Source organism: Amia ocellicauda, chromosome 12 (assembly GCF_036373705.1).
Source record: "Amia ocellicauda isolate fAmiCal2 chromosome 12, fAmiCal2.hap1, whole genome shotgun sequence".
Taxonomy (NCBI): Eukaryota; Metazoa; Chordata; class Actinopteri; order Amiiformes; family Amiidae; genus Amia; species Amia ocellicauda.
Window position 1 is genome coordinate 20,146,943 of NC_089861.1, and position 18,562 is coordinate 20,165,504.

Sequence of the window (18,562 nt, forward strand, 5' to 3'; positions counted from 1 at the left end):
CTCTTCATCACACACTGCTTGCAAACATTGCACCAAAAATGCATGAGGGTGTGTAAATGTGTGGTGAACATGTTAAAACGTGGCATTTATTCAGGTAATTAATCAATCAACAAAAGCTAATTGTACACCTGTATAGACTGGACAGGTTTGTATGAGGGGAAAGGATCTGGATAGAAAAACATGCTCCTACACAGTTTCTACTTGCAAGTGTTATAAGGTCTTTGACCAAAACACTGCCTTCTATTGAATTATAACACTTACTAGTAGAGACAGTGTGCAGGAGCAAGATTTTAGACCTACACAAGGCTGGAATGGGCTACAAGACCATTGCCAAGCAGCTTGGTGAGAAGGTGACAACAGTTGGTGCGATTATTCGCAAATGGAAGAAACACAAAATAACTGTCAGTCTCCCTCAGTCTGGGGCTCCATGCAAGATCTCATCTCGTGGAGTTTCAATGATCATGAGAACGGTGAGGAATCAGCCCAGAACTACACGGGAGGATCTTGTTAATGATCTCAAGGCAGCTGGGACCATAGTCACCAAGAAAACAATTGATAACACACTACGCTGTGAAGGACTGAAATCCTGCAGCGCCCGCAAGGTCCCCCTGCTCAAGAAAGCACATGTACAGGCCCATCTGAAGTTTGCCAACATCTGAATGATTCAGAGAAGAACTGGGTGAAAGTGTTATGGTCAGATGAGACCAAAATCGAGCTCTTTGGCATCAACTCAACTCGCCGTGTTTGGAGGAAGAGGAATGACCCCAAGAACACCATCCCCACCATCAAACATGAAGGTGGAAACATTATGCTTTGGGGGTGTTTTTCTGCTAAGGGGACAGGACAACTGCACCACATCAAAGGGACGATGGACGGGGCCATGTACCGTCAAATCTTGAGTGAGAACCTCCTTCCCTCAGCCAGGACATTGAAAATGGGTCGTGGATGGGTATTCCAGCATGACAATGACCCAAAACACACAGCCAAAGCAACAAAGGAGTGGCTCAAGAAGAAGCACATTAAGGTCCTGGAGTGGCCTAGCCAGTCTCCAGACCTTAATCCCATAGAAAATCTGTGGAGGGAGCTGAAGGTTCGAGTTGCCAAACGTCAGCCTAGAAACCTTAATGAGTTGGAGAGGATCTGCAAAGAGGAGTGGGACAAAATCCCTCCTGAGATGTGTGCAAACCTGGTGGCCAACTACACGAAACGTCTGACCTCTGTGATTGCCAACAAGGGTTTTGCCACCAAGTACTAAGTCGAAGGGGTCAAATACTTATTTCCCTCATTAACATGCAAATCAATGTATAACTTTTTTGAAATGCGTTTTTCTGGATTTTTTTGTTGTTATTCTGTCTCTCATTGTTAAAATACACCTACCATTAAAATTATAGACTGATCATTTCTTTGTCAGTGGGCAAATGTACAAAATCAGCAGGGGATCAAATACTTTTTTACCTCACTGTATATATTCAAAAAACATGATATTGCGATTCGCCAAATCAACTAACATACGAACACTACAACGTCAACAAATTCATCCGTATTTTGAAACATACTGACAAATACTCTATCAGAAACTAAAATTCCCGTACACTTGTTGGCTACCTGCCAAAGTGGCTGGTAAAACTGACAGATTTACCAGCCACTGGCTAAATCTACCTGCATTTGACGGGTGGCGGGTGTTAATTTTATTCCCCGACTACAATTGGGTATTTTCCTATTTCATAGGATGGAACTGACAGATCCCAGAGAGGTGAAATAGACACAATGTTATCAATGGCACTGTAGTCAGTTATTTTTGTGCCATTCCAACTCACACCACAACTCAATCCAATCAAACCCAATTCTGTAATTATGTGGGAGGAAACTAGAGATTTAAATTCACATGAACAATTTAAATCACCATTATGTAACCCAGCTGAGCTTTCATTGGGACAGACTTCAGAGCACCCTAGATGCCACAATCCACACTGATGAACCGCTTCTCCACATTTCCTGTGCTCTTGTCACACATAAATCTTTTGCTCTGGCCACAACTGGTCATAGTTTTATTCTGAGGACATTTCACCAGCGGCCATGGTTTTCCATTGAAGGCATCACTGAGTGCATCAACACAGGGTCCAGTGGAGCCAGTCACAGCTTGGGCACATTCTACTCCATGAAAATCTCTTTCACCGATGCTCTCCCCGGTGCAGTTCCTGTAGAGATCAATGAAATTGCAGTCTGTCAGGGCAAACAGGTTGTAAAATAGCCACTTACATTAGCTGGCTTTCACTGAATGCCAAGTCTGTGGCACAGCATGTTGTGTGTCAATTAGGAGACTGAAATCCCAGAGAAGGTTGTGGACATTTTACATACAGTCTGGGACCCGTTGGGGTTTGCTGAAAAAGAGTCAGAGCCATTTCAAGTTCCAGGTCAGGGTGGACCCGGCCTGAGCAGCTACAATTCGTCCAGCACTGGAAGCCGGAGTGAAAAGCTCATTTCTCATTAAGACAACCCAAGTGACTGGAACACACCTCCTGCTGGGTGCAACGGTGTGGCCTCTCAAGCGAATGACAAATCACTTTTATTTATTTATTTTAATCGCTGAATTTTAATGTTTTTGGAATTGCCAGTTGTGCCGATGCATCTCCGCCTGTTGCCACATCCTCCATCACTTTAGACCTTAATGGAAATGGAAAAAACTCAAGCCTTTTTTTTTTTTCCCCCCCACTACTTATTCAAGTCCATCAATCCAATTTCAAAATCCGCATCATTCAGTATAGCATGAGCCAGAGCCTGACCCTGCAGGCACAGGGCATAAGGCAGGCTATAACTGATGTAGGACATTTGCCCATCACAGGGCAATGCGCACGCACGCACGCACACACACACACACACACTATAGTGTCAGTTACTGAATCAGTATCAGTGTATCAGTGTATCGGTTTACCTCTAGAAGTATCAGTGTCTGTTATAGGCTATCTGTCATCTGAATACATCAGTCCAAATGGCAGAAGCAAATGCCTAGGCCCAGAGCCAGGTCCTTCTGCGTTTAAAGACACTCATAAGCCCCTTTCACACACGGGCAACCACCCAGGTTCTGACCCACTTTTTCAGGAGTCTGGGTTCTGATTTTTGTTAGTGTGAAGGATACAGCTATTACAGGTACAGAGCCTCAGGAGGTACATCAGCCAGGAACTAGTGACCTTGGTAAAGAGAAATGAAAGGCAGGATGGATATCAAGAGAACCCATTTTTGTTACCTGTACCATTGTTTTTTTTTTTTTTTACATTATATTGCAGTCAGTTGGTGCAGCCACATCCTTCAGTCTCCCATGTTTAATTTCCCAAGGGGACTTGAACTAAACAAAAATTAAAACTGAATCCGCTTCATCATACAGAACTTTCACTACCAAATATCTTTATTAAATAGAAAATATGGATCTCACAGAACATCAGTAGCCACTCTGGTATTTCCCCATCTACACCAACCATGTCGTCAAATGAGGTGGTGTCAGTTCCTTCTGCTCCATTCCAACTCCTCCCTTAAGTCAATCTAATCAATTCCAGTTCCATTTCTGTAACGATTATCTTGCACAATGCAACAACCAGAAGGAAGCAGTAGGAAAACAGTTATATGCATGTTCTGTTTTAGCCATGCATTCATTCATCCATTTACATGCCCATTCCATAACATACAGGGTCATGGTGAGTGGGAGCCTAAAACAACATAACAAATTTAACAAATCAATCAAATTGTCTTAAATCTAACCCGACTGCGTTTTTGTGAAAACGTCACAATCCACACAGATGAAGCGCTTCTCCAGTTGTGCTGTGCACTTGCCGCACACAAACCTTTCGCACTGGGCACAGCTTTCCATGGTTTTGTTCCCCCGGCATTTTGCCACCTGGCATTGTTTCCTCCTGTGCATTTTACTGGATGAATCAACATGGGGTCCCACAGGAGCCAGCCACAATTTTGGCCCTTTCTCCTCCATGTGTTGTTGCCGAAGCTCGATGGCCAGCTTCAAGATGAAATCCCTCCTGCTGATGCTCTTCCCAGTGCACTTCCTGTACAGAACTAAGGAATTGGTGGCCACCAGGTGCAGCAAATTGTAAAGTACCGCAATTGGCCACTGGCAGCAGCCAGCTCTTACTAGGCACTGAGTCTTGAGTCCAGGCACGGAGTCCAGGTAGGGGAAACCATCCATCACATATCTAGTCTCACTGTCTGCCACCAACCAAAACTGGATCCCAAGTCTTTCAGTCTTCTTGGCCATGTACCGCACCCAACAGTCACAGGACCGTGACTCGGTGAGGAAGAGGCTCCCATTTGCATTCACCGTCTCTCCAGGGGTGTAGCAGGCGGCACTGTTGGCCAAAAAGCCTTCCCAGATTTCCGATGCCAGGACCAGTTTGCCTGCTGGGGGGAGCTGGCAGGTACTGCTTGTGGTTGCTCTCAAGTCAAATCGCAGGAACCGCAAGATCTCCCGGAAGCGGTTCCTGGCTATGGTCTCAGTGAAAAAAGGGACACCCCACCGTGCAGACCAAAAATTTTCCTGGGAAATGCCACCTTTGCAGCCAAACGCTCCGCGTACGTACAGGATGGCAACAAACGCCTGCAGCTCCCCCAGCGACACAGCCCAGGATCCGGCACTCCTGGACTTGTGTGCCTCTACCTCGGTGTGCTGCTGGATGTGACGCAGCATTTGCATGTCAATCAAGAGATGGAAAGCACTGAGAGGACTGTGCACTTGGCATCTGGCAGACGGAGTGGGCCCAGTGTGGGTTTTGGTTGCCCATCTTCCTGTGGCATCAGCATTGTGGTGTGATGTTTTCTGAATGGCACCATCCTTGCCAGTCGCATGAATATCAGTGAGTATTGGTGTCCCTGCAATTGTCCCTGCAGGAGATGATACCGATAAACCTGCTGGCCCTGCAGTTGATTCCCCCAAACAACACAGTTTGTGCTGGGGGAGTCCTATTAAAGGTTGTGGCTCTTTGGTGTCAATGTCCTCACATTCGTCTGCAGAGCGGCCCATTTCACCGAACCACGACTGCTGGCTGTCTGGATCGCTCGTATCCCCTGTATTAAAACTGTTTTCCAACAAAGCTGAGGACATCTCTTTCACTTCCCGATCAGGAGCGAATCTCCTTGAAGCCATTTCAAACCGCAGGTCAGAGTGGACCCAGGGCTGCAGCTCCTGAGGTCTGTGCCGTGATGACAGTTTCTCCAGTTTTACAGAGCAGGGCCTCAGAATCCACCTCACATCTTGTGGGGCAGCCCTACACACCCATTGCCTCCCATCCCAGTCCTCTCCGAGCCCTCGCTGCTGGGAACCATTTGAAGCTGCCCTCATCTCTTCACTGTGTGTAGACTGCAGATCAGCTTCGATATCCTGCCTCAGACTGAAGCCCCACTCCTCCTCACAGTACTGATGCTCAACAGGAGTCCTTTCTGAAGCAGCAAGGAGAGCACTGGCTTCTACAGCTCCTGGAGGAAGAGATGATAGAACAGGATTTGTTCACAGCAGCTCTGTGAAAGGATCACACACAGTCTTCATGAACAGATACTTAACTAGATAAAGGTATTAGCAGATAGACAAGGTTAGTTATAAAGGCAATCAGGCAAAATAGATTTTTTGTTTTTAATCACTAATTTTATTTTATAATATTAAATGATACACTGCAATTATATCAACATGTAGAATAACAAACCTTGAATGGCTTACAGTACACAATGTTCACTACTATTGATGTATTGCATATTGGGAACATAACAATTGCACCCCTTTCAGTACATTACAGATGAACTGGATAATCAATACATGTCCAGGTGTGAAACCATCTTCACTGCTGTTTTTAATCCTGTGGCTTTTCAAGGCTGACTTGATTCCCCACTCACTGTTCACACCGATCCTCAGGCCTCTCGGACCGTCACTGCTGGCGGAGTCCTCTTCACACCTCTCCTCTTTGATGAGCAGGGATTCAGGCCTGGACTCTTCACTGTCAATGGGCTGAAACAGAGGAGAGTCGAAGGTAAATGCCAATAATATGTTGTATGATTTAAACACTGCATTTACATGGCCAGCAATAATCCACTAATATTCATAATACCGAATATTCCAAATATACACTCCCATGTAAACCACATGTTCAGAATATTAATCTGAATATATTCTGACTCTGATTATAGAGGGTGGGATATCCCTTATGCATAAAAAACAGCTGGAGTGGCGTAAGGCATGGGGACATGTTCAAAGAAGAACCGCTCCTTTTGGTGGATGATGAAATGTCAGTTTTGTTAAGGAATATTAGCAATAAAGGAATAAATGTTGGAGTCTCCATTAATGCATCGCACTGACCCACACACTCTAAATATTCACATTTTCATGATCTAAAAAGAATACCAAAAAATAAAAGACTAATGTTAAATATTAAGTTATGTCGTCACAATATAATGGATGAACTTTCACTGCTCTCAGGTTTACATCTGGATGCAGGTTGTACATGCGGACTTGTTTGCATAAACAGATATTCCATTTGCCATGTGAATATTGAGAATTGTAAACTGAGCATTCTGAATGTATATCACAATGCGTCATATTCCAAATACTTTTGCCATGTAAATGTACCCATAGTGGCTTTAATCCCAGTCAGTCCTGGTCATATACTGTAATAGAGGAGAGTAGGGAATTAACTGAATAGATTGCAGCTGTTTGTTAAGCTTCATCAAAAACACCACACTAGGGTTGCAGTGCATTAACAAATGCGTTTAAAGATGCAAGGTTACCCTCACACAGCCAACAAGACAGAAGATACTTTATTATTCTTATTTGTTAAACTCTGAGTTTAATGAGTTTAATGAGATACAGCCATCAAACGTGCACATAATGTTGTCACTAATATGAAAATGAGACAGGTCAGTGTAAATAGTATTTTTAATTAAGCACTATTGAGTATTTATTTTGTGAACAGGGGTAATACAATCTTAGATGTCTGAGAGGTTTATGAACAAGTGAGTTTGATTCACATCTTGAGGAAGCAGCATGGGGGGATACAGGGTGCATAAAGCGACCCCAAGTGAGAACAACGGGGATGGACCGAAAACCAGAGTACACAGGGAGTCCTCCAGGACCAGGGATAAGTAATTGAGTTTAAGTAATTGAACCAGCAGCCCATATAGGCTAGAGTGTGGTGTACTGTACCAGCAATATACAGTGCTGCTGTAAAAACTACTATCCATCCTATTCTACTCGCTGTGATCGGAGGAATGATGCTCAGCAGGGCTCACAGAGCATAACCGGGCCTGCTTAAACCGATTCTTTCACCGAGCCACTCGGTTCCTTAATATAGCGACACTCTTCAAAGTACTTACAATGGAGTTCAAACCCAAGTCTAGCTCATTCTCATCACTAACCTCCTCTTTAATGAGGACAGACACCACTGTGGCCAATTCCTTGGAAGAGCGGACTGGACGCAACTCGCTGGCTTCCTCTAGAGCTACACCCAGAGCGCTGCCCCAGTCCTGCCCAGAGACCCTGTCTGAAGAGAGAGAAGCATCTGCAGAGAGAGAGACAGAGACATAGTTCACAGGCATGTCAAATTCAAAATACAGTGATAACTGGATGGAGTTACGCATTACTTGGATACTATTTCCTTGACATAAATCAAAACAAAATGAAATTCTGAAATGTCATTATCGGTTCTCAGACTGAAGGAGTTTGATTCTCATTTTTTGTATGAATTGTACACAAGATCTAGTGAATCTTTCAACATGTAACGGGGCGATAGGGTGCTTTGGGATATAACCTTCCAGTCCAAAATGAGAATTCAAGTTTAACTGCCCCCGACCCCCCACCGCACACACCTTCTAGGGGAGAGGCACAAACCTTCATCACTTCATCACACTTCCATTAGACAGAATGCGAATAATTAAATCTCTAGACAGGGACATTTTCCAAATTATGGTTAGAGAAACAGTGAACTTTTGTAAAATAGATTTAATGGTATATGTAAAGCCAGATTAAAAAAAAAATACAATTAAAGGGACAGATCTGTATGTCTTCATTTATTTGCACTTCTCTTTTATATTGCTTTGTGTCTTGATTTTATACGCAAAGATACAAAACAATACCGTGCACTCTTACCCGCAGTCCCTGCTCTCAGCCCTGCAGCCGGGCTCCCCCCACAGTCCCGCTCTCCGACGCGGCGGCTCTTCCCGGCAGCGCCCGCCTCCCCTGCGCCCTCGCTGTGCGCCAGCGTCGTCCTCCTCTTCGGGGTCTGGCTCTCTATCCGGCTGTGGTGGATCTGCGCCTCGTAGAGCCGTGTAGCCTCGCAGACCAGCTGTCCGACCAGGGTGTCCAGGACCGCGGCGAGCTGGGCGGACTGGACGCGGGACAGCTGTGCGATCTCGCCCAGAGCCGCAGGGACCAGACCCCGCAGCACCGAGGCCAGCTGCGCCCGAAACGCCTGCGCAGAGGCCGACATGTTGCCTGCTGGGACCGACCTCCCACACGGACAGGTTTCAATGCGAACCGCTGATGACGCTGATCTTTAGCGATTTTAAGATTGTTCCCACTAACGCTGATGCGTTTAATGAGAAGGAAAGTTCAACCCCATACAGGGAAGGCAGTGTATCCTACCTTAACCACTGTGACAGTATAAATGCAACTATATACTGTTTTGCGCTGCGGGGCTCCCAGTCTGTCCGCACACACGGGTTTACTGGTTTTAACTGAGCCGACTGTCGGTTGGGTGACGTCACTAGACATCTCTCTATTACACTTTTCTTTTCCCCAATCGATTTGACTGCTCTCAACACAATTAACACGGTGATCTGAACACTTTGTTATTGTCCTAAACAGATTGTACATTTTCCTTCATTTCATCCAAATTACAAATCACATGCATCATTTTCTCAAAGCACTGTGCACAGAAGTCTCAGATGTTTTCACAGTAGTTCATACAGCCAACCAAAACTTTAATATATCAGGGTAAAAAACAACTATGGCAGCTCTTTCTATTGGTCTTTACAAAAATCACAAACATTTGTGTACCATTTTCCAAACACAACAAACAAAACGTATTCCTTAAATGCTCAGTTGCACATGGTATGTTTTCAATTAGCCCCAAATTCATATCTGATAAGTTAGTAATACACACAACACAAGAAATGCAAATGTCCTAATTGTTTACACAGCTGTCTTAATTATAACAACTAGAAAAGGGGGAAAGAAAAACAACAAAGAAGAAGAATGAGAAGGGGGAGAGGGAGAGGGAGAGGGAGAGTTGAAGATGTAGAAAGAGATTATGGGACAGGAGTAGAGGGTATAGGAAGAGGAGATGGAGCAAGAAGAGTTGAGGATGTAGGAAGAGGAGAAGAGATGGGTAGATTGGAGGGCAATGGTATAGTGGAAAGAGGAAGAGAAGAAAATATAGGACATGGACAGAGAGGAAGGGGAGGGCACGATGTAAGAGGAGGAAGGAGAGGTAGAAGGATAGGGTACAGACGTGTTTCAAATGAAATCAGAGCCACCCTTATTGACCATGTCATAAATCATGGTCTCTCCTTGAGAGAACCTGGGCAGAGAGTTCAGCCCAATATAAACAGATCCACAGTGGCTTCAATTATCCACATATTTCAGAGGGAAAACCAGTAAGTTACTATACCATTCTACTTCTACAGTGAGAGTCTATATAATCTTGTTTTATGTAGTTCTAGTTTTCAACTGTAAATGTTCCTTCTTGTCCAAACATTTTTCAGAATTGAAGTTCGAAAACATTCAGGTGGACGAACAAGACTATTTTCAATTGAACAAGAGCATGCCATTGTTGACATGGTGGTCCAGAACAAAGAAATTCAGCAAAGAATAATACAAGACAATCAACTCTTCCACAATATTCACCAATGCAGTCTCTCCAAAATTGTTAGAGTGAAGGAGTTGCGATTCCAGTTTGTTCAAGTATGTGCAAGCCAATTACTGCACTTTTACTGTAAACACAAAGATATTTGTTTTCTTGGATATTACGTATGTGTCCATATACTATTCCACTTTAAGTGGGAACTCAGACTTTACAGCAACAGTTTACAGTACTATCAACTTTGCAATCAATGCCATTACTGTAAAAAACGAACTTACTGTATTGTACCTTGTGTTCTTTTTACTCTAGAGAATGTTGGAGTTGGATAGCAGTGCGACTTATTATGAGTACCTGTATATTGATGAAGCTGGCTTCAATCTTCACAAAAGGAGAAGAGGGAGAACTGTGATTGACTGTGGCATGATGGCCAATGTCCCTGGACAACAAGGAGGCGACATCACTCTGTGTACCGTGATTTCTACCACTGGTGTTGTGGCACACAATGCTGTCTTGGGGGCATACAACACAGAAAGCCTCCTACATTTTTTAAACTTCCTCAATGAAATCCTCTTTCCGCAGGGTGATCAGGAGCAAATGGAGCGGAATTTTGTAGCTGTTTGGGACAATGTCCAATTCCACCGTTCAGCACTGGTGCGAGAGTGGTTTGAGCATAACCCACATTTCAGGATGGTGTTCCTTCCACTATATTCCCCTTTCCTGAATCCAATTGAGGAGTATATGATCGCACTCCTTACAACCAAGTAAGTTTTCTTCAAGCGATGGAAGAGGCCTGTGGAGAAATTGAGGTACAAGCATGTCAAGGATGGATCCAGCATTCACAGCATTTTTCCCACGATGCATGACTCGTGAAAATATATGCTGAGATGTTGATGATCTCTGGCCAGATGTAATTGAGAGCCAAGATCAATAAAGTTAATCGATTCAATGATTGCAGTAGATTTGATTTACTTACGTACATATTTATTTATGTAATTATTATTTTGGGGGGTCGAAATCTCCTTGTTGTACAACTAAACTCATTAAAGAACTTCACGAAAAACATGTATTTTCATTCATTTATTTGTGTATCTACAGCTGAATTTGTTATCAAATCAACAGAGAACACACTTGTAGTATTGATGTTTGTATTTATTTTTAATAATGCATTACTAGAATAAAATGCAGTGCTTCATTATGCAGTGAATATTGAACTGTTCCGCCAACATTAGAGTGTGTTTAGTTTGCTGTGTTAACTGTTTTGAAAGCAGTTGCCTGAGTTTGGATGTGTCAAATTGATTGGGAAAAACTGTAATCAAATTACTGGACGGCTGATGATAGTCATATGTGAGCCATGCCAATTGTTTTCAGCTCTTAAACATCCTTCAGGTGAGTAGGTGACAACACGCTGTCACAAATATTCACTATATGTGTAAAAACTATGCACTGTAAGATGACTTGAAAAGAACATGCAATGCGTTGATTCGTATGTAAGAGTACAAATCACCCCAAAAAAGTACTTTCAGACACATTCATACAGTCACATGACAACACCTATTCATAAAACCTACTTGCATAACAACTCGTATCCCCACGAGTGCACACATCTTGCAGAGTGGATTTGCCAAGACTGAAATTACTGTATAAAATAGGCCTATGTCACAGGGGTGACACAGGCATCACCGAATGGGGAAGGAAAATAGATGCGGACGTTTACACCGTACATCTTAATCATCGCTAAATGTTTATTTATTGATTGATTGATTTTACAACTAAGGATTATGTTGTATGAATGTTATTATTTATTTATGATCAGTTTTCCTTACCTAGTGAAGTTTGAAGTCACCAAATATACACTTTTCTCAAAATGTATTACACATAGCAATATAAGTGCAAGATTGCACGATATAATACAATTCCTAATTTAACTAAAGTAAAAACATGAACAAAATACAGTGAGTAGTTACATCAGTGCTGTGTGCAGTGGAATCAGTGCAGGCATAATTACTTATTAGAGTAGATAAGTGCAAACTAGAAAGTTTATTAAAGTCTCCTCAGTCAGTGTAATATCATTGAGGAGTTATGCAGCCTGAATAGCTGTGTCTTGAGACAGTGTAATTGTCTCTTTCAAATGAACGTAAATATTCTTACAATCTTGTTGGAATTGTGCTGAATAAAAACGTTAAGTGATGGGGGGTGAAATGCAAGATAAGATCACTTTGTGCAATTATAAGTAAATATGACAAGAAGAAGAGTGGAAAAAATAGTAGATGAGAGTTTATAACAAACTAGAAACATACAACGTACATTTAAGAATAACCTGTTATTGTTTTACAGTTTTAACAGCGAAACACATTGTGCCAGAAAGCTTCGCCACTGCCATATTAAGTGTTACAGCCAATCAGATGTGACCATAGTCTTTCCCGATTGGTGTGGTCCTGATCTCTGTTGTTCCACTAGGGGGCGAGAGTTCCTTATTCCTTATTTTTCAAAAAATATGTAATGGTTACTTCTATTTCTGATTTCTGAAAATAAGTAAGGATTACTGTGACAGGCTATCACGGCACGGCTGCTGCTGGCGCTCGCTGATCAGGTGCTCATGTGCCGCAGCTGTTGTCGCTCCCTCGCTAACGGGCTGCGGACTCACGGCTGCGGGCAATGAGCGCCGTGGCGATTGTGACGTCAGCGGCAGCTGTGCCTTGTCTATTTAATCCCTCTCCCTCGCCGACGGGGGCAGCTGACCGAAGAGAAGCAGGACTGAGACGTCTAGCTTAACTGCCCGGAGTCCCCTATTTTGTGTGGATGTTTTGTTTTGCTTTGCTTGTTTTACGCCTTGTGTTTTGTCCCCTGTGAACCCCAATAAAAAGCCCGCACACCACCGGAACCCGAGACTCTCTCCCTTCTTGTGTCCAGCTTCTACAATTACATATTTTTTTCACTGTTTCTCAATAAATTAACAATGGATTATTTATTGTTACTATTTTCAGTTTTTCTGCAAAATAAGTAATGCTTACTTATTTTTTATATCAGATTTCTGGTTTTCAAAAAATAAGTAGTGGGCTCATTCCTTATTTCAGATCTTTGCGAAAAATAAGTAATGGTTCCTTATTCCTTATTTCTGTTTCCCCGTTTTCGAAATATAAGTATGGTTACTTATTTTTACTTTTCCTTGTTGGTTACTTTTTCAGTTTGCCTGTTTTTTTTATTTCTAGTTTTATCATGAAATAAGTAATGGTTATTTCTTATTTCCCTCCTTGCTAACACACAACATTACCACAACGTTGTAGCAACGTATTTTATGTATTGTTTCCGAATTGTAGCACATATAGGACAACACCATTACAAACACATCGATACAATAACACATGACAATACTTGACGGGCTGACAGAGACACAATGTATGTCAATGAGTGGTGCTTACTTTATTTTCATTTCCCAGTTTAAGGACACTTATCTCAACTTATTGTTATTAATCAATTAAAAGTAAGATACAGCATTGTTTTCTTCAGTAGTTCAGGCAGCCCCATATAGCAGTCAGCGGAAGATGCAGTGATTGGAGGTATCCTGGCCTGAACCTGCTTGGCAGAGGGAGCGGCAGCATGGCCACGGCCTCCCACCCCTGCTCCCTATGGAGCCCCGGCGCAGGGAAGGGACCTGTTGCCTGGTATAGGGTTGGCAGTGCTCTGGGTTTGCTGGCTTTGGCTCCAGGGTGGCTCCAGAGGTTCAGCTCCAGCTCCAGGCTGTTTCCAGAGCTGATGGAGACCCACTGCTACAGCTCCAGGCCGGCTCCAGCAGCCCCAGCTCCAGCTCCTGAGCCACAAAAAACAGTGCTAACTATGAAGCGAACATTATAAATAATGATTCCTTTTTTACTTCTTTTTATTATTATTATGTAAATAACTGTTTAACAAAAACAAAATATTAATAACAAACATCTGTTTAACCATTCAAACATGAAAAAGTAGAAAATTGTAAAGATGTCTGTGGCATATTAGGGTTGCCAGCCAGCCAGTATTATAGCAGACTGTCCAGTATTTGTACTCTACATGGCCAACAGTATGTGGACACCCCTTCTTCTAATTAGTGTATTTGGCATGTGGGAGACTCTGAGACCAAGTAGAGGAAGATTCTATGGCCTGATGAGACCAAAATAGAGCTTTCTGGCCTCAACGCTAAGCGCTACATTTGGCGCAAACCTAACAATGCACATCATCCTGAGAACACCATCCCTACCGTGAAGCATGGTGGTGGCAGCATTATGTAAAATGGATGCAGCAAAGTAGAGAGAAATCCTGTAAAAAAACCTGCTGAAGTCTGCAAGAGACCTGGGATAAGAGAAGATTAATCTTCCAGCAGGACAATGAACCCAAACATACAGCCAAAGCCACACTGGAGTGGATTAAAAATAAACAGATCAAAGTCCTGGAGTGGCCCAGTCAAAACTGGACTTCAATCCAATTGAGAATATGTGGAAAGAGTTGAACATTGCTGTTCACCAAAGGTCCCCATCCAACTTGATGGAGCTTGAGCAATTTTTCAAATGGGCAAACATTGCTGTGTCCAGATGTGCAAAGCTGGTAGAGACTTATACACATAGACTCATGGCTGTAATTGCTGCCAAAGGTGCCTCTACCAAATATTGACTGAAGGGGTGATTACATATGCAATCAATTATTTTCTGTTTTGTATTTATAATTAATTTAGAAAAAAATGCAGATCATATTTTTCACTTTTACATTATGGAAATTTTTGGTATTGATCAGTGGCAAGAACTGATTAAATTCATTCTGATTTCATGTTGTAACACAATGACATGTGGAAACGTCCAAGAGGGGTGAATACTTTTGAGAGCCACTATAAAATCAAGCCACACAGCAATCTCCTTAGACAAGCATTGGCAGTAGAATGAACTTTACTGAGAGCTCAATGACTTTCAACGTGGCACCGTCATAGGATGCTACCTTTCCAAGTCAGTTTGTCAAATTTCTGCCCTGCTAGAGCTGCCCTGGTGAGCTGTAAGTGTGTTTATTGTTAAGAGGAAACATCTAGGAGCAACAACAGCTCAGCCGCCAAGTGGTCGACCACACAAACTCACAGAACGGGAATGTTGAGTACATAGCACAAAAAATAGTCTATCGTTGGTGGCAACAATCACTTCTGAGTGCCAAACTGCTTCTGGAAGCAACTTCAGCAGGAGAACTGCTTGTCAGGTGCTTCTTGAAATTGGTGTCCATGGCCGAGCAGGTAGCCTAAGATCTCCATGCGCAATTCCAAGTGCTGGCTAAAGTGGTGTTAAGATTGCCACCATTTGACCTGGGAGCAGTGGAAATGCGATCTGTGGAGTGATGAATCATGCTTCACCATCTGGCAGTCCCCCCCCTCACCATCGTCATCTAATTGCCAGCTAATTGCCGGACCCCTGACATTTTGCAAACCCCCCCACCAGGGGTCCGGTATTTTCGTATCTCAAAAGTGGCAAACAAGGTGCAGGGGACATGACTCCAGCATGTGACCTTAACTCCCTGGTAACCAACTTTTGGACAAACTAGTCATTTCAGATAACAGACGGCTATAAAATAAGGTTAATTTAGGCAGATGAAGAATTTGGTTGGAATAAAATAATTTGGAAATACTTCAAACTATAGAGTTAAAATGGACTTTACTTTTGCAAGTGGTTTATGAGAGATGCCCTGAGATTACAGAAACATGTTTAGAAAGTGAGAGGTTTGAGAAAGTGAAGGTGTCATATAATTACAATTAATACAAATAATGTATTATGTACTAATAGATGGAGTGAGAACTGATCTATTTTATAACACTGAACACACAACAATACCTATTAAGTTACATATTTTGTTAATTTAAGAAAACTGGACTTAATATCTGGGAGAGTTTAATGAAGGGGGAAAGAGTGGAGCAGCTCCATGACCTCAGCCCTGGCTCCCGGCTCCAGAGCGCTCCGATCACCTCAGCTCCGGCTCCAGCATTGGCAGCTCCAGCTCTGCTCCGGAGCACAAACACTAACAAAAACTGTCCAGCTCCGCTTCAGCTCCTGGACCTGGCTCCAGGCGTCCTGTGTGTGCAGAGACCTGCAGTTAAGAGCTGCACAATCACTGGATCCCACCGCCATTTGAGCCCATACATACAGCACTGAAACACAACACAGGATCCACCTGCTACGTGCACAGTAACATGTTTAATATCATGTTCATATTAATGGGCAGAGATATTTTAAAATAAAATACCAAATACCTTAATCTTAGGTGTATCAAACTAAACTACAAAATACAACAGTCACACCATGTATCAAAATAAACTACTGTATTTTTGTATGACGCATGGAGCATGAAATCACTTCGCAAACCTTTGATCTATCGGCCTATTTGCTCTCTCCCTTCACCAGTACACTGACTCAGTATTAAGTAGACAATGTTTGATAGCAATAGCTTTTCTCTGACTAAGGCATCATGCAATAAATCTGACTTATGCAACCAGTTAACAGATCAAATATTCACATATCCCTGTGATCACCCAGATGAAGGTTAGTTTTAAAGTAACCAACCGTTTAATGTTTAACTAACAGTTTGCTAATGACTCATAATTGTATTCTAATTTAATTACTTGGTGCTTGATAATGAAGAGCCTACTTTGCATCAGCAACACTGACTCAATGACAAACAAGTCATTCATAAGAAGACACCTGATGGCACCTTTATTCATAGCAACTAGTTTCTAAGTAATTAATCACCCACTCTCACACATAAGTGTGTCTGTTTTTGGTAGAACTTTTGAACAGTTTTGGAATACCTGGTCTGTAGTATCTCTATTGTAGTACCTCTATTGTAGTATTCTCTATTGGAGTTTAAGTAAATGTTCTTACTACACTATTAATGTGTAAGTGTCCTCTATACCTATATTCTGAGGCTCTCAATAGATTCAGTGGTTGGAGTTGGGTTAATACTCCTTGACAAGTTCTGTTGCTACTTTCTGATTATGTTTCTGGCTACATTTAAAATCAAAACATATTGATCATTTAATTTAATTTATTGATCATTGTTTTCAACTTCCAAACAGGTGTCCAATGATTGATAAATAAGTAATTGATTGCTAAATGATTGTACCCTAATTGAAGTAGCCGTTTAGTAGGATCATGATTTTGCATACCATTGCATGAATGACTGTCTGACACATAATTTATTATTATATTTATGATTAATAATCAAATTATTAATTACTTAGAAACTAGTTGCTATGAATAAAGGTGGCATCAGGTGTCTTCTTATGAATGACTTGTTTGTCATTGAGTCAGTGTTGCTGATGCAAAGTAGGCTCTTCATTATCAAGCACCAAGTAACTAAATTAGAATACAATTATGAGTCATTAGCAAACTGTTAGTTAAACATTAAACTGTTGGCTACTTTAAAACTAACCTTCATCTGGGTGATCACATGTGTGGTGGAAGAAAGATTTGGAGTCAGGTGTTCTAGTCAGAATTTATTACGTGCACGGGAGGAACAGCGCAACACAGAACTCAAAGGATTTTAGGCCAGCACGACACTGTTCCCCAAATGTTTTGAGACAGAACAAAGCTTTTATACCCCCTCTGGGATATACCCTCAAGGGGCTTTAACATTTTACAAAGTGTCTGAATGGTCATTTCTAATAAAGGTGATTTCATTGGCATAGTAAACCACGCCTTCCCATCTTATCAATATTATGATTATTACTCATGAATAATAATCATTAACCTCTACATTGCCAATTGCATTAGAAGGTACTTTCCAAGAAAGGAATGTGAGCTGCTGATAACCAAGTGAGGAGTAACAGCACACCAAGGACAAAGGCAGAATAGGATTTCTATATTTTTCCCCCACACATGGATATGTGATTATTTGATCTGTTAACTGGTTGCATAAGTCAGATTTATTGCATGACTCCTTAGTCAGAGAAAAGCTGTTGCTATTAAACATTGTCTACTTAATCAACCGCGTCAGTGTACTGGTGAAGGGATAGATCAAATAGGCCGATAGATCGAAGGTTTGCGAAGTGATTTCATGCTCCCTTGTAAAGGTATTTTTAGTATTTTTAAAATACAAAAATACAGTAATTTATTTTGATACATGGTGTGGCTGCTATATTTTGTAGTTTATTTTGATGCACTTAAAATTTAGGTATTTGGTGTCTTATTTTAAAATACATTTTGATGTATCTTTGCCCATCCCTGCATATATATATATATATATATATATATATATATATATATATATACACCGATCAGCCATAACATTATGACCACCTGCCTAATATTGTGTAGGTCCCCCTTTTGCCACCAAAACAGCCCTGACCCGTCGAGGCATGGACTCCACTAGACCTCTGAAGGTGTGCTGTGGTATCTGGCACCAAGACGTTAGCAGCAGATCCTTTAAGTCCTGTAAGTTGCGAGGTGGGGCCTCCATGGATCGGACTTGTTTGTCCAGCACATCCCACAGATGCTCCCACAAGACCCCACAAGAGCTGCAGGTTTGGAGATGCTCTAACCCAGTCATCTAGCCATCACAATGTGGCCCTTGTCAAAGTCACTCAGATCCTTACGCTTGTCAATTTTTCCTGCTTCTAACACATCAACTTTGAGGACAAAATGCTCACTTGCTGCCTAATATATCCCACCCACTGACAGGTGCCATGATAACGAGATGATCAGTGTTATTCACTTCACCGG

The 18,562-nt window shown here is 42.1% G+C and overlaps 1 protein-coding gene and 1 long non-coding RNA gene across 2 annotated transcripts; one reads left to right on the top strand and one right to left on the bottom strand.

Moving 5' to 3' along the window:
• Window positions 1–3,370: 3,370 nt before the first annotated feature.
• On the bottom strand, window positions 3,371–8,471 carry LOC136764528 (uncharacterized). The gene is made up of 4 exons (XM_066718679.1): window positions 8,132–8,471; window positions 7,402–7,544; window positions 5,887–5,998; window positions 3,371–5,475 (listed from the first exon to the last, which is right to left on the bottom strand). Exons 1-4 carry the CDS (start codon window positions 8,469–8,471, stop codon window positions 3,749–3,751), a joined length of 2,322 nt encoding a protein of 773 aa, XP_066574776.1. The 3' UTR covers window positions 3,371–3,748.
• On the top strand, window positions 8,389–10,895 carry LOC136764560 (uncharacterized). The gene is made up of 3 exons (XR_010821211.1): window positions 8,389–8,505; window positions 9,748–9,946; window positions 10,155–10,895. It is a non-coding gene; the product is annotated as an uncharacterized LOC136764560 (long non-coding RNA).
• Window positions 10,896–18,562: the final 7,667 nt, after the last annotated feature.